Source organism: Cricetulus griseus, chromosome 2 (assembly GCF_003668045.3).
Source record: "Cricetulus griseus strain 17A/GY chromosome 2, alternate assembly CriGri-PICRH-1.0, whole genome shotgun sequence".
NCBI lineage: Eukaryota > Metazoa > Chordata > Mammalia > Rodentia > Cricetidae > Cricetulus > Cricetulus griseus.
Window position 1 is genome coordinate 253,287,533 of NC_048595.1, and position 17,233 is coordinate 253,304,765.

The following is a 17,233-nucleotide window of genomic DNA, read 5'->3' on the forward strand; positions in this document are numbered from 1 at the left end:
TTACATTAAAAGGATCCTCCCCCCCACACTGAGCAAATAAATGAATAAGCAATTATAAAATGAATAAGTTCCAAGTATATGCTGTCTTTGTGAAATTCACTGTTAAGTAAAGGTATCAATAGATACAGGAACATTATAGAGCTCAGAAGAGTGGCATGGCCCTAGTTAGTGTATTACTGTGCGTCTCGTTGATTCGATAAGCACCTTGGCCAACAGCAACTCTGGGAGGGAAGGGTCTATGTGGCTTATATATACTAATCACAGACGTTGTTGAGAGAAGTTGGGGCAGGAGCTGAAGCAGAGACATTGGAAGAAGGTGTTGTTCACACTGAGCATCTTCTCTACTATGGATCAACACTTTCTATTACCACTTGAATCACTTTCCCATTTGTTCCCAAGAGTCCTGATAAAATAGAACTAACTCCATCTCTTGAAACTCAAAATCAAAATGAATTTTATACTTCCTAATACTGTCTACCACCCAAATTATTTTCCAAATTATTTCCTTCTTTCTAAAGTATAAAGGATAATTTATACTAATTTTCTGAAAGCACTGTTCCCTTTTTCCTAGAGTAGGGGATGGATCTTATTGTCATAGCCCATCACTGCATCCTTTCAGGCCAGCTTTCTCTGAACCACACCCCCACATCCCTTCCATCTGCCTTGTAGTGTGATCCTCCTCATCACCTCTGACCTTTCTTCAGAGCACAGTACCATCAGGCTGTTTACAGTACTGAATGGAATGACCTCACAGTGTGTTTGCCCTGTCCTGAAAGTCAGGGACTATTGCTTCATTCATGCTTTAATTGGCTCTGGCACCTGGCATTAAAACATTTTGAGGGAATAGTCATTATGAACATGCAAGTTTTAGTTCATAAGAAGTTTGTTACTTTAAGTAATTCTAAGCTTGAAATGCCTATATTAAAACTCATTAACCACTAACCATCTAGTTTCATTAGCACTATTACATAAAACCTTGTTATTCCTAAACACTGATGAGTAAATAGATATTTTGTGCTGATTCAATTTTAGGATGATATCTGATACCACAAACACCTTCAGTGTACTTTTGTGGGAACTGATGATTGTATTGAAAATATTTTCAGTTCCATCACAGATTTACAATATGCTAAGTACCTTTAAAAATGTCGAGTGAATGAGAAATGGGTTTGTTTGTTCTTGTGATAATCTACTGAAATCTTTTCAAGTCTCTTTAAAATTATATGCGGTTTGTTTTCACATACAATCATTCGATTGTTTTCATCTGAAGCACTACTGAATTTGCTTAGAGTAGGTAGCATATCAGGAATTATTACAATTATATGCCAACATAATTATTTTATTCCTTAAAAAATAGATTCCATAAACATGAGTGGAGCTATTGTGCGTAAATAATAGGAAACACTCAATACATTGCTATATCTTTGATAAATAAATCTATTTCCTATCAAAGTGGATATCTATTCAGTTTATAATTTTTTTCTTTTTAACCTATTATGGGTAGATATTTCATGCTGACAGTAGATTTCTAAAAAAAACTAGCCCTCATAGACATTCATGAGGGCTGTAGCATTTACGTGAATGACTCTTTCTATTTAACATTAAACATAAAAACAAGCTATTTCAATGTCTCGTTCTGTCCCCTAGTCCTTCCTCGCTCTGGTGAATGTGCTGTCCTACCCTGCTGTGTATGAGCTAACAGGCCATCAAGAACTTCCCAACAAGGCAGAATATTCTCTTCGTGAGGTTCCAACATGTATTATTGTAAGTTACTTACTTTCAATTGTTCTCTTTTTTTTATTAGAAAGAAAATGATTTTACATGTCAATCCCAGGTCCCTTTCCCTCCCCTCTTCCCCTGCCCCCCAACTAACACACTACCTATCCCATATGATTTCTGCTCCCCAAGGGGGGTGAGGCCTTCCATGGGGGGGGTCTTCAAAAGTCTGTCATATTCTTTGGGATAGGGCCTAGGCCAACCCCCTTGTGTCTAGGCTCAGGGAGTATTCCTCTATATGGAATGGGCTCCCAAAGACCATTCCTATGCTAGGATGGACTAATGCACTACAAAAGGCCCTATAGATTTCCAAGATCTCCTCACTGACACCCACATTCAGGGGGTCTGGATCAGTCTCATGCTGGTTTCCCAGCTATCACTCTGGGGACCAAGAGCTCCCCTTGTTCAGGTCAGCTGTTTCTGTGGGTTTCACCAGCCTGGTATGGACCCCTTTGCTCATCAGTCCTCCTTCTCTGCATCTGGATTTCAGTTCAGTTCAAGGTTTAGCTGTGGGTGTCTGCTTGTACTTCCACCAGCTGCTGGGTGAAGGCTATACGATGGCATTAGTCATCAATCTCATTATCAGGGGAGGGCATTTAAGGTAGCCTCTCTTCTGTTGCTTAGATTGTTAGTTGGTGTCATCTTTGTAACTCTCCAGACATTTCCCTAGTGCCTGATTTCTCTTTAAACCTATAATGTCTCCCACTATTATATTATCTCTTATCTTGTTCTCTTCTGTTCTTCCCCCAACTCAACCTCTCTGCCCCATCATGTCTCCTCACCTCTCTTCTCCTATTCTCATTCTCCTAGTTTCCTCTCCCATCCTCCCATGCTCCCAATTTGCTCAGGAGATCTTGTCCCTTCCCCCTTCTCCAGGGGACCATGTATGTCTCTCTTAGGGTCCTCCTTGTTTACCAGCCTCTCTGGCAGTGTGGATTGCAGGCTGTCAATCCTTTACTCTATGTCTAAAATCTACATATGAGTGAGTACATACAATGCCTGTTTTTTTTTTTTTTGTGACTGGGTTACCTCACTCAGAATGGTTTCTTCTAGTTCCATCTATTTGCCTGAGAATTTCAAGATTCCATTGCTTTTTATTTTCTGCTGAGTAGTACTCCATTGTGTAAATGTACCACATTTTCTCTATCCATTCTTCAGCTGAGGCATCTAAGTTGTTTCCAGGTTCTGACTATTACAAATAATGCTGTGATGAACATCGTTGAACATATGTCCTTGCTGTATGAATGTGCTTTTTTGGGTATGTGCCTAAGAGTAGAATTGCTGGATCTTGTGGTAGACTGATTCCCATTTTCTTTGGGAATACAGATTTCCAAAGTGGCTGTACGAGTTGGCACTCCCACCAGCAGTGGAGGAGTGTTCCCCTTTCTCCACATCCTTTCTAGCATAGACTGTCATTGGTGTTTTTGATTTTAGCCATTCTGACAGGTGTAAGATGGTATCTCAGAGTTGTGTTGATTTGCATTTCCCTGATAGCTAAGGATGTTGAACACTTTCTTTTGTGTCTTTCAGCCATTTTAGATTGCTCTATTAAGAATTGTCTATTTAGTTCTGTACCCCACTTTTTAATTGGATTATTTGGTGTTTTGGAGAATAGCTTCTTGAGTTCTTTGTATATTTTGGAGATCAGCCCTCTGTCGGATGTGATGTGTTCAAAGATGTCATATAATTTAGGGCATGGTCTAGGCCCTCTCCCATGTGTCTAAGCTGAGAGAGTATCTCTTTATGGGGAATGGGCTCTTAAAGTCCAATCATATACTAGGGATAAATACTGTTCCACTACTGAGGCCCCATAGATTGCCCAGGCCTCCTAACTGACACCCATGTTCAGGGGGTCTGGGTCTATCCTATGCTGGTTTCCCAGCTGTCAGACTGGGGACCATGCCTTCCCCCTTGTTCAGGTCAGCTGTTTCTGTGAGTTTCCTCAGCCTGGTCTTTTTGCCTTTGTTCATCATTCCTCCCTCTCTACAACTGGATTCCAGGAATCTGTTTCGCCATGTTTTCTTAACTTAAATTATCCCATCTATTTTTTGCCTTTGGGCTTTTGTCTTTCTCTATGTCTGTATATCTTTTCTTCTTAGTGTCTGGTTGTGTGTGGCTGTGTGGCTGGTCCTTCTCCTTTTTCTCTTGCTCCTTCATTTTTTCATTCCTTGATCTCCCCTCTCCAAGATTTTTTTTTTTTAGTTATTCTCTCTGCCTGCCAGCCCTGCCTATCCTTTCCTCCTGCCTCACGATTGACCATTCAGCTCTTTATCAGACCATCAGGTGTTTTAGACAGGCAAAGTATCACATCACAGAGTTAAACAAATGCAACAAAAAAGAATGCAACACGTTTTTGCATCATTAAATGCCTTAACCCATCTTTGTGGCACCAACCTGTGGTTGTGTCTGAGAAGGGGAGTGTGGATTGAGAAATGGCAGGTTAAACCACTAAGAAAAAGACAGAGACACAGGGTAGAGTTAGGAGGGCAATCCAGTGAATACTGAACACTCTATGTTTATTCTTCAACATTCTTAAGTACCTCAACCAAAAGGGGGGCATGGCAGAAGGCTTTTATTATTATTTATAAGAAGCAAACAGACTTTCTTCCCTCAATCCTCCAAACATTTGGTAACCACACCTTAGACCCAATTTCCTGTTATCTGACCTTGAGGGTAAAGATTAACCACACCTCAGATTAAGTCTGTTGTTATTTAGTTAAGACATCCTCTAACAAGATCAAAACACCCTGCAGTATCCAAGCCTTAGACCTTTAGGTCTTATAACTTAACTAAAGATAGTTTTGAATCCTCTGACTTTGAGCCAAGATGAAGAGGAGCCATCTTTATGGGCCCCGACAATTAAACAAATGTTCCACAGCATAAACAAATGTAACACACCCCAAACTAATATTCCATGACACTTAGCTACTTCCTCACTGACTAGGATAATTAAGAATAAATTATATCCAAAGCATTCAATATATTTTCAATCTATGTTCTAATGAATTATGTATCATGTCCATGAGGACAGAATATGCATATTTATTTAATTTGAAACTTAATTTATATTCAAAATTGCTCATATTATTAGTTTGGTTTAACTATTAAAGGGGATGTAGTTCATTATTTTTGAGTGCTTATGAATTAAACACAAATATATACATGTGTGCATGAACACACATATACAAGGATTAATAAAGAATTACTTAGTACTGAAATTCTGTTTCTAAACATTACTTTTTCCTTATCTGTTTGTCTTAGGTATCATTAGTTTTACAAACGGTTTTGTCCTTTTTGTATTTTTTTCACCTTTATTAATTCCAAACATTGGAATTCTTAAAATTGTTTTCTACCTTGGGAAAGTTTTGCTAACTATTGTGAAGTAAAATGTACAGATAGATATGTCTCTTGTTAAACCTTTAATAATCTGGAGTCATTTATTTTCTTGAATTATTCCACTCCCATCTTCTTGTGCTCAATTTTATCTCATTGCTTATGTACTTTATAGTTAGCTTTCTTATTCTGCTGCTTGACTAGTTAGTGACTTTGAATGGGTTAGCTACTTACTTTGTCTACCAAAAGAGGGCACTGTGCTAAGTGTAATACAGATACTGAAGCACACATACTATGTGACACCACTAATGTGAACTCTAAATTAGTCCTACTAGTTAGAATCAGAGAGTAAGGTATTGGTCGCCAGGTCTGAGGTGGGGCAAGAATGCAAAAGAACCAAGTCCTAGTCACACGGACAAGGTTTTGGTTACACAGGAAAAATATCCTAAAGATTTATTGTATAACATGATGCTTATAATGAATAACCTGTAATGTATACTTAAAATTTCTTAGTAGAGCAAATGTATGCTAATTGTCTTTTGCAGACTCAGAAAGAAGGTGAGAAGAAACTTGAGTTTCGTGGATAGAAGTAACTAAAGGTGTCATCAAAGCCAAACTTCCTTCTCAGGGACCTAGGCAGGATGGCCATTGACTTGTTAACGTTTGCACTCATTTCATACTTGATTACTATATGTACATCATTTTTACCTTACTCCTTTTTCAAACTCTTCCTATGTCCCCCACTCCCTCTCAAATTCACACCTCATTTTTATTATTGTTACACACACACACACACACACACACACACACACACACACACACACACACCCCTTACGAGTCCATTTACCATTTAGTATTGCAGGAGCTGATCAGAGGCCATGGAGAGGTGCTGCTCATTCTATATGGTTTGCTCAGCCTGCTTTCTTATAGCACAAGCTATAGCATCACAATCCCAGCAGTGGCACACCCACAATGGGTGGCCCCCTCCCTCATCAATCACTAAGAAAATGCCCTACAGGCTTGCCTACAGCCCCATCTTATGGAAGCATTTTCTTAATTGAGGTTCCCTCCTCACAGAGGACTACCTGATGGCAAGTTGACCTCAAACTGTCCAGCACATTAAGGGAGATTTCCCTAGAGAAAACGACTCTCTCCCTTTCGGCAGCCATTGATTGCCATACTCTTCACCTAGGAGTGGGACTTTGTAAATTTTTTCTCATCCACTTTGTCAGGTTGACTGGTGATGTCATTATTCAGGTTTGTTTAGACAACCATATTGTTGAAGTTAAATGGGTGCAGCTTCTCTATCAAGGCCAAAAGATAGTCTTGCTCTCTGGCTATGAAATATGTTTATCCCGTCTCCTGCCACTTTACTTGAGCCCTAGGTCTAGGGATTGCATTGTTGTCAGCATTTTGATCTGTTATGGAACTCTTCGATAGTCACCATCTGCTCAAAAAGAAGCTTCTTTAGTAAGGAGTGAGAGCTATAGTTGTCTGTGGGTATAAGGACAAGTATTTAGAATATAGTTAGAAATTATATTAGCTTAGGGAAATGCAACTAAAGGTTCTCCTATACAGTATATGATTTCTCCAGCCATTCGTAGTTGGCTAGATTTGCACTATCGGGTATGAATTTTACCCTGTTAAGCAGGCCTTAAGTCCAATTAGGTAGTTGTTGGTTACTCACAAGATAGAAGTGCCACTGTTGCACCATTGAGGATATTTTGCAAGGACAGTCGTTGTTGCTGATAGGCTTCACAGCTAATGAGACCTGTGGGGTTCTTTTCTCCTTTCGCAGCTTGCATGGCCCTTTCTGATACTATATCCTTAGGGTGTAGACTTCCAGATCAGTTGCAGCTCAGTTCCTCCCTGTCCTGTGTCCAAAGAATGTCATGTCTTCGGGGTCTTAACCTTAAAATTCTGGTTGGCAATTAAGGACAACTACAAAAGCCTACATTGTTCCGGGAATCTCTTGGACCACCTGACTATCAACCAAAAAAAGGTTTAGGGTGCCTGGCACTGACCCGTCCCTCGGGTCAGTCATTCAGGGTTCTGGAGGGGGGCTGCCTGAAAGAGTCATGGGCGAGAGAAGGAAGGAGACCGAGAAGGAAGGAGACCGAGCGGCACAAAGGAGGGGACCAGAGTCCGTCTATGCAATGTCAAGGTCTCGGTTTATTGGGGTTCAGACTGGGCTTATATAGCCCTTCACCAAGGAAATTGGGTAAGTGGGGAGATAACAGGAAGGAACATCTGGTGTATGCTGGGGCCGGAGCATTCTTCTTATCAGCCGGAATATCTTGTGATCTTCCAGTGAACAGGAAAGCCCCAGGCCCTTTCTAGGAACAGAAGCAATTAGCAGTTCCATGTGGCCAAACCATCTAATTACAGGTTACCGGAGGCTCACAGAGCTGGCTTTAAGCTGCAAACTTAAAGGTCATTAAAAGGCTTACAAAGGTGGGCTTTAAGCCACATAGTTTTGGGTCCACGGCCTCTTACATGGCACTAGGGTTTTTGTCATATAGTCAGTGGCTTTGAAGGGAACATTATCAACCCATTGAAATTATCTGTACATCTGTCTACCGTCTATTTACTTATCCTCCATCTATCTATTATCTATCTCCCTATATCTGTCATCTATTAATGTATCTCTCTCTCTCTCTCTCTGTCTCTCTCTTACATGTATTTTAGGTATTTCATGCCTTGTTGCTGTCTGACTCCAGTTCTTGACATGCTTAATCATCTTTACATGGCCATCGTCTCTTCCTGACTGAAATCCTTCCCTATTTCTCTTGTCAGGATTATAAAGGTCCTTCTGTATGACCTAAGATGATCAAGATTGTTAAATTATTTCCCTTTTCCAAACAGGGTGCCATCTAAGTTCTGAGGATTAGGACACAGATAGACTTTAAGGAAGTTGTATAGGAGAGTGGCCTTTTCCTCTAGTTGCCCTAATGAAAATTCCCAAGGGAGGACCTCGATGGGATTCATTTTCATCCCAACCAAGGCAATTCACTCTTGGAAGGTACAGTTGTAGGGGCTTATTGACATATTCCTTATCCTGTATCTGCTCATTTCCTAAAAGCAGTAGGATAGCATGTGTATGGCCACTGAACTTCTTGAAATAGAGTAGGCCCCTCAGATGTGTGTCTACTTTGAACCACACTTTTTCTTTTGGGCCACTAACTAGCTCCCAAATCATGACACAGACATATTATTAGTTTTGAATGCCTCGCCTTAGATCTTTTAACTTAAATTAACCTGTTTCTCTTTGTCTACCTTTTGCCTTGGGGCTTATTAACTTTCTTGCTTCTGTATATCTGACTTTCACTGCCGCTCTGTGGCTGGCTGGCTTCTTACCCCAGGCGTGTCCCTCCTTTTCTCTTCCTCCTCCTATTCCCTTTCTTCTTGAGCCCAGAGTTCTCCTCCTATTCATTCTCTCAGCCTGGCAGGGCCACATATACGTTCTCCTTCCTAGCTATTGGCCTTTCAAGTCTTTATTAGACCAATCAGGTGCCTTAGACAGGGAAGGTGAAACAGATACAACAGATCTTTTTATAATCAAGCACACATCCTTACATCATTGAACAAATGCAGCAGAAACAAATGTAACACATCTTTACACAGTTAAAGTAATATGCTGCAGCATAGGCAGATTGCCACATCTTTGTCTAGTTAAAATAATACTCTACAACAGTACTTATACTGAATTCTTCTTTGTTTACCTAGCCCTGGCTTTAGGCTGACCTAGCTTACTGAACATATTCTCAACATGGACAGTATACTTTGAAATGGGATTTCTGCAGACTGTTTGCTAGCTCCAGCCCCTCCACTAGCTGGTTGCTGGCTTAGTCTGTTTTAAGAGGCTGATTCCTTTCCTGACAAGGTGTGATGCTTAGAAACCAGAGCTCTCCCTCCAGGAGGCAGGCTTCCTGCGTTTTTCCCTGGATGGTGCTACATCAATGGAATCCTCTTTGAGGAGGAAATTATTTGCTACAGCATTTGTTCTCTGAAAATAAGTCACCGCTGATGGATTATTTCAGTCTCTCTTTCCATCAACTTGTTGGCAATACCATATCCTGCCATCATTTTATTCTTCCTAGCCTACTTCCTAGATTCAGATCCAGAACTTCAGATCTCCCAGGTGTCACCATCCATCAGTATGCTTAGCTTTGTATTTAGATAGATGCATAAATTTGTGGTAAGTGATGAAGACAGAAGTGGGGCAGCTGTGGAGAATATGACTTTGCAGCTAGGGATGTGAATGCGAGTTGTATGTTCATTTCATTTCATGATGATTGGAACAGAGTACCCAGCTAGGATGACTATAGAGAGCTTTAACAAAATGAGTCTTTTTACTCTGTATTATTCATTAATATTTCCTGATTTAAACTTACGTATTAGTTATTACACATTCCTATGAGGTCTCAAAAGATTTGTGAATGTGAATATATATATGAAATAGGACATATATATCTGGTATATGTGAGATAATATACATACAGACATATATATGAGATAGGTTCTTATGTAGCCTCCAACTTGCCAAGGATGTCCTTGAATTTCTGATCCTCTTGCCTCCGCCTCTTGAGTGCAGGGGTTACAGGCATGAGCCACCATACCTAGTTTTTGTTGTGCTGAGAATCAAACCCAGGGCCATGTGCATGCTAGGCAGATACTCTACCATCTGTGCTATATCCCTAGCCTAATATATGCCGTATTAAGTGTTGAGCCTTAGTTCTTTCTAGGATAAGTTTACTCTGTCCATTTTTATTGTACTTATAGTAGTGTTTCTCAAATGTACTTTGAATTATTTATTACCTCTTCCTCTTATAAATCCATTCCCTCACCTCTTATTCATGTGCTGGGACTGGTTCCTTGCCATCATTCATAAAGCATCAATACATTTTATTTGACTTTGTTCCTCACCTAAACCTTTTTGCCCTATTCACCACAGTCATATGTTTTATTGAAATCCATTGATGAATTTATATAGAGAGAAAGTTTTTAGATTTGTACTCAAGATATACGCAAAAAACAGGCCTTTATGTTTTGTTTATAACCATTTCATTTATTTGCTATTTGTTTTTTGTTTGTTTTGTTTTCTTGAGATATAGTCTCACACTATCACCCAGATTGGTTTCAAACTCAAGGAAGTCCTTCTACCTTTACCTCTTGAGTCCTGGGATTATGCAATATGGATTATGCCATCAGGAAAAAAGCAGGGCTTTAAAGAAAAGCATTTAGACATGGCTCTATTGACACAGAGAAAATTGTGTGGTGAACTAATGCTGTCAGTGCTTGAGACAGCTTGTTGCTTCCTGTTTGAGGGATGGCTACATAATGGGAAATCTAAAGGATCTTTAAGAATATTAATGCTGGAATCCTACCCGTAGACAGACTGTCTTAATTGCTCTTAAGTAGAGCAAGCTATCTATCTGTCTGCTCTTCTGTCTATTGATCATCTATTTGTCAGTCATCTGTCTTCGTTTCCTAGATGATGATAATATTTTTCCAGGATTCTAAACCACTTATTCACACAAACTAGAGAGGCTGTTAATATAGCCTTAAGAAGTTACTGGATAAAAATATTCATATCAACTGTTTTTGCTTCACATCTGTAGATTTTATATTTGTGTTTAAGAGTAGTTTGTATTTGGGGCACTTTTATCTTTATTTTATTGTACATACAACCTGCTTGCTGCTTCTGACAGTTAGGTGTATATTCTGTTTCTTCACTTGGAGTGAACATTGAACTCAGTTTAGAAACTGTCCAAATCATAATGCTCTGGCCTCACATAGACCAACCAGTAAGTTCACAAACTCTAGGGTGGGTCTGGACCCCAATGTCTCATGGCGTCAGTAGTTCCAGTATGAATCCAAATCTTAGATTCACTTAGATTAATATTTATTTAATTTATTGCAGTAGCTTCTGTTGAGTTTCAGTGTTTCTTTGTTATTTTTAGGATATTATCGATAGGCTTATCATTTTGAACTCTGAAGCTAAGATTCGTTCTTTACTGAATTATGAGCAATCACACATCTTTGGTCTAAGGTAAGCTACTAAGTTTTAAGCATATTTTACAAACCGCTGAGATTAAGCATTGTTCTAATAACATTTTGTATGAATGTATAGTATGTATGCATGTACACATGTGGGAGGGGGTATATGTGCACATGGAGACCAGAGTTTCATGTCATGTCTTCCTCGGTTGCTTTCACATTGTTTTGAGACAGTGCCTGTCAGTGAACCTGGAGCTCATAGATTGAGACAGACTGCCTGGTCAATAAGCACCGGGGAATCTGCCTAGCTCTGCCTGCCTTCAGTTACAGAAGAGTGTGTGACTTTTATGTGTGTACTTGGGAGCAGACTCAAGTTCTCATGTTTCTGCTCTATCCACTGAACTGCCTTCTCAGCCCTTTGGTATACACTTCCAAACAGTGCTTAAATGGGTTAACGTAAAAATAATACTTAAAGATAGTCTGTCACTCTATAGCATTATAGTAAAAGCAAATTATGGTGCTTAGGTTGTGATACTGTAGCCTTTGCCTGAATGTGTGTTCTGCATGGTTAGTGGGTGTCTCCTTTGCTCAGTGTTGAAGGGGCACAGAGAGGACTATTTTCATTGAGTTTTCTTAGAAGTCTCATGAAAATTCTCTGGGCTGGTTTGTAATTAGATCCTTGCTATAATAAAGCCTTGAAACAGGACCAGGCATGGATGGTAGATCTTGAAGCCTAAATTTTGCTTCTTGGTATTGATCATTAATTGTCCTACTTTTCTTGAGTTTTAGATTGGTTGAGTTCATATTCCTAATGTGCTGAAATGGGAACAATGTAGGTTTGGCAGGGAATTCTCAGGATTTTACTCATATGTAGATACGTCTGTTGCTTGCTTTCACACCTACAAATCACTGCTTTGAAAGGCAACTGAATTAAGCTGTCAATATTACAGTTTTTTTTTTTTGGATATTATATCTGTTATTTCAAAACATGTTTTCACATTAAATTTTAATCATCAATTTATTACATCAGAGATACCACATAGCAAGAAGCAACAGGGGATTGTAGATTTAAAAAATTCAATAGAATTCTTTTGACTTTTGAGTAATTAAAAGTAGATTTTGTTTTCTTATTATATACAAGTAAATGCTCCCCCCTTGTATACTTCTTTTAAATTTTACATTTATTTATTTTGTATGTGTACAAACATATTACGACACATGTGTAGAGGTCAGGGGACAATGTCTGTAGGTTGACTCTCTTTTACCATATGGATTCTGGGGGATGGAACTCAGATAGTCAGGCTTGGTGTCACTTGCTAATCCATACCCTCACTCTTTCCTCATCCCCTCTCCTGCCACCTTACATTTCTTTTGCGATATTTTCTCCAACCGTTCTTAAGGGAAAACGACTAGAATTTTGTTAAGTTATATAAAATAATATAAAAACAAAAGCCTATAGTAAGTATTTTCTGTGTCATTTCTTACACTGTACAAATGGAATTGTCTGTGTCTGTCTTGATGTACTATCATTCTACTGCTGACAGATGTATCAGTACACTCTCACAGTTTGCACCTTGGGCCCTTTGGATTGTGTCCTTGTAGGACATGGAGCTGCATTCCACAGCTGCAAAGTGCAGGACACTTGCATCATTATCCTACACACTGCAGAGGAAAGTACTTTATGTTTGCATGTTAACTTTGGGCTTTTTGACAGTTTTTTTTTTTAAATTAGTGTTTCACTTTCTTAAACATTAAAAATTATTTATGTGTGTGCCTGTGCACACACCTGGGTGAATTTATGTATAACACATGTGTGCAGTTGCTTACAGAGGCTAAGTGAGGGTGGCACATGCCTAGAACTGACACTTAAGATGATTGTGAGCACCCTGGTGTGGGTCCTCAGCAAGGGTACTGAGTGCTCTTAACCACTGTGCCATCTCTCCAGCTCATTTTGTTTTGTTTTCTCATAGTTGTACTCATTACTTTTCTCCTTGGGTGTAACAAAATAGCCAAGGAGTCCAAGGCTTCCAGCCTATGGGAAGGTGTTGTCCACATTCCTAGCTCAGTGAACCTAGTCAGGAAATCCCCTCCCAGACATGTTCAGAGGCTCATCTCTTGAGTGATTCTAGAGCCTGTCAAGTTGACAATGAATGTTAACCATCATAGTAATAAAGTTATTTTTATTGTATTTTGTAGTTTTCTCATTGTCTCATTCAGTTGTAGTTTTAAGGGAAATATCTGAAGTCATTTCAGTCTGCTATTTATTGTTCATGGAAGTCTCATTGCAATAGATCCTAGCATCTCATTGGATGGTTTTGGAACTTTACCTGGATCTTTCCTTCTTACCGTCAGTGCTGTGCTTGCCATTATACGTTCATCATGCCATCCTCTTCAGGATACAGTCTCATGAGTGTGTCTGACTTCTGTTGCTTATCTGTTCCTTTATTTTTCTCTGCTTCAGAACTCTAAAAATAACATTACTGGTAAATTTGAAATAACTTGGGTCCAAACACTTCCATGAGGCTAATAAGAGGCTTAGTGAAATGTGGCTTATGGCTTTTCACATTTTCGTGGCAGTGCATGCTACTTAGAACTCTGAAGTCTAATTTGCTAAGAGCCCAAGAGATCTCACACTGTAATTCTCTCTTACTCAAGAAGATTGCTTCTTTGATTAGCCTTGGTTCTCCTTTCAGCCTATTATGTCATCCTGGACCATTCTTAGCAGAGTGAAAATGTCTCCAAACATGCCACCTCACCCCGAGACAACACTCAACACTCAAAGCTGCTGCTGCCCTGGCACTCCCACCTCCCTGTAGCCTCACTCTTTCTCATCCCCCACCTTGCTGGCCTCTGTTTTCTTTTTGGTTAGCTTGAGTTTGTAACCTTTCAGAGCTGTGTATCCCATCTGTTTCAAGACCAAGATCACTCCCAAGTTAATGATTCTAGTGTATCTAGTGGCTGGGCATGGTGGCTCCTGCATGTAACTCCGGCATTTGAGAAGGGGTAGCAGGAGAATCAAGAGTTGTTTAAGGTTATCCTTGGCTACATGGTGAGTTCAAGGCTAGAGTGACCTATCTTAGACTGTATCTCAAGAAAACAAAACCAAAAAATATATTTTGCTTCTGTAACACTTCATGCTTGTTTAACTGTAACTTCAGCATCTTTCACTGAGTCTCTGAATGTAATACTATGGATTTAGTTCTGGGCCTATCTCCCCCCCATATCTGTTTTTAGTTCATGTCACATGTGGCCTTTTGAAGTCTCATTTCACAATGAGTCTCAGGTATCAAAAACTTCAGTATATCAAAAATTGGACTCTGGGATCTCCACTTCCCCCCATAAAAGCAAACAAAGAGAATCTGGTTTCTGTCTCGTTAAGTGCCTCATCCATCTCTTTAGTTGCTTAAGTCTGAAAGTCATCTTATTTTTTTTCATTGTTTTTCAAACAGCAATTTATCTTATTATGACTAAATTAAGCAAGATGGGAAATTAAATATAATAAATTAAGTGAAATTATTCTTAATCCACAGTGTCATTATTAACATTGAAGAAAATTAGTCTAGACATCACTGTGTATGTGCAGGCAATAGGATGCATACACAGAAATAAATTCAGTTATGAAGATGGAGTCAAGAGTGCCACTTTAAATTCTAAATGAATTCTACAGGAAGGAAAAGACACCCTAGTGAGATGGAAGGAATTGCTGAATTTCAAATAACTTTTCTTTTTTTCACTTCAGTAAGTACTTTCCTCAGGATCCCTGTAAGGTTAAGAAGGAAAATTATGTAAAAGCCTTCAAGAGATTTGAGCATTATATTTCATTTTCAGACAGAATTGATTGACTCTACTGTGAATGATGAAGACATTAATGCTGCCTTTGGCCTCCCACATCTCTTGTCCCTATCTGTCTTAGTCTGTTTTATGTTGTTACATCAAAATCCCTGAGGCATGGTAATTATGAAGCCTTATATTTGCTTCATGACTCTTAGGGCTAGGAGGTCTGAACAGTATGGTGCTGAACAGTATGTATCCAAGCCACAGCCCCTCACCGTGCTATAATACGAAGAAGAAACAGAAGGACCCACTGTGCCCAGAAGGCAGAGCTGGTGTGGCAGGGTAGGAAGCTAGGGAGAGGGGATAGGGGCTGGTCCTGGATCAGTCTTGCTCTTTTTATTAGGGTCTTGTAATACTACTAACCAGGGCCTTATTGGGAACTGAAATGGGCCCATGGAGCATTTGAAGGTGACATCCCATTGACCTCCTCACCTTACTCTAGGCCCAACCTGTTAAAAGCTCTACCACTTATCAACTGTCTACAAAATGAATTCTTGGGCAGCGCACTCAGACTACACCTAAATCATAGCACCTACCGTGAGCCTCTAGCGTCCTACCTCCATGTCAGAAGTTGGCTGTTTTGCCTAATTCTGAACCTGCCTTCATGAATCAGACACCGTCCTCTCCTCTTTACCAGAAAGAATAAGCCAATTTGAGTTTCTTGGTATAGTGCCTTTTATATATAAACACAACATGTACCTTTTCTCTCTTTTTCTTTTCTTTTTTTTTTTTTTTTTGTGATACAGATTGTTTCTATGTAGACCAGGTTAGCCTCAAACTTACCATCGATCCACCTGCCTCAGTCTCCTGAGTGGCTATTTGTAACTTCAAAATTTCCATCTTGGAGGCTGGAGAGATAGCTTATTGGCTAAGAGCACTTGCTGCTCTTCCTTCCATAGGACCTGGGCTCAATATCCAGCACCAACATTGCAGATTACAGATCACAACCATCTGTATCTCTGGGTCCTGAGAATCCAATGCTGTCTTGGGCACCAGGCATGCACATGGTCCGGAGACATACATATAGGCAAAACACCCATACACATAAGATAATAAAAAAATGCCACTTGTTCACTCTGCTCCTGGTTACTGAATTCCTAAGAGTTGTGTTCTGTAACACAAGAAGGTAACCACTGACGAGGAATTATGATGTGGCAATTACTCTCTCCAATCCTATTGTCTTCCCAGGAGGGTTCCTATGTTATGAAAATAGTGAGGTAATTATTTCAGAAAAGAAACGTTGATATTTAGCCTCCCCTCCCTTTTCTCATGTTGAAAACCAGAGCTGGACAACTTTGGAGGGCTTCCTACAGTCTGCCCCCACCCCCCAAATCCTGTGTATGTCAATCATTTCATGTTTGTTGAGCTACAAGACTCTGAGGAAGGCACACTCCTTATCTCTCCGAAGCACAGTGCTCCTTACAGGCTCTGTGCTGGTTTCTAATGCCATTAGCACTGTCATCTCTTTTCCTTACACACAGTGTGGCAGTCCTGAAGGGTAAAGCTTGTACACTTATGAACAACAGCTTCTGGGCACCTTTCCTGTGACCTTTGTCTTTACGGTTGCTCCCACACACTGAGTAATTCTGAACTTTTCTTGTCCACCCCATTGCCAAGCATTTAACATTTATTTGCAATATCTATTGGTTAATTAAAAGAATTATTTGAACACTTTAATCATTTCAAAGGTTTAGCAGTTTAGTTTTCCTAGCCATCTGAGTGAAGTAATTAGAGAAATGTATTTTTCTTAGGATGTTTTATTTCAACATAAAAACTGCTTTTTTCATGGTTAAGAAAAAATTACAGCATCTGCCTGGCAGTGGGGGCACCTGCCTTTAATCCCAGCACTCTAGAGGCAGAGGCAGGTGGATCTCTGTGAGTTCCAGGATGACCTGGTCTGCAGAGTGAGTTCCAGGACAGCCAGGGCTACACAGAGCAACCCTGTCTCAAAAAACAAAACAACAGCAAAATACAGCATCATTCAGTATTAATTCTGTTCATTATATAGATTACAAATTGCTTTAATCTGTGTAATGCTTTTGAAAGTTTACATCTTCTATAGTAACTCTTAAATATATATTTAAACTTAGTATAGTTTAAAATGTTAATGTAATTCTCCAAAGCCTGCTGTTTCATTTGCTTTCATTGAGACTGTAATATCGATATCAAATTATTGTCAGTTTTCTTAAAAACTAAGGAATCTACTTTGTGCAACAGCTTATGAATTATTGGTTTCTCTTTTTATTTTACACTTATCCACCAATAGTAAATTTTGTATGAGAATAGTGAA

At 39.5% G+C, this 17,233-nt stretch overlaps 2 protein-coding genes across 3 annotated transcripts in view; one reads left to right on the plus strand and one right to left on the minus strand.

Annotated features, from left to right (window-relative positions):
• The window catches only part of Tbc1d32 (TBC1 domain family member 32), a 211,048-nt gene that overhangs the window by 106,034 nt on the left and 87,781 nt on the right, over positions 1-17,233 (plus strand). The window contains exons 21-22 of one of the 2 annotated variants that reach the window (XM_027402082.2): positions 1,648-1,764; positions 11,073-11,161. In XM_027402082.2, the coding sequence (XP_027257883.1) occupies positions 1,648-1,764; positions 11,073-11,161 (206 nt within the window). The remainder of the gene's footprint in view (positions 1-1,647; positions 1,765-11,072; positions 11,162-17,233) is intronic. The other variant, XM_027402084.2, reaches the window with a different exon arrangement.
• The window catches only part of LOC100765805 (male-specific lethal 3 homolog), a 6,428-nt gene continuing 6,118 nt past the window's right edge, over positions 16,924-17,233 (minus strand). Inside the window, exon 2 of the mRNA XM_027402085.2 lies at positions 16,924-17,233. This exon is cut by the window's right edge and continues 2,062 nt beyond it. The gene's annotated coding sequence lies outside the window, so the exon portion shown is untranslated.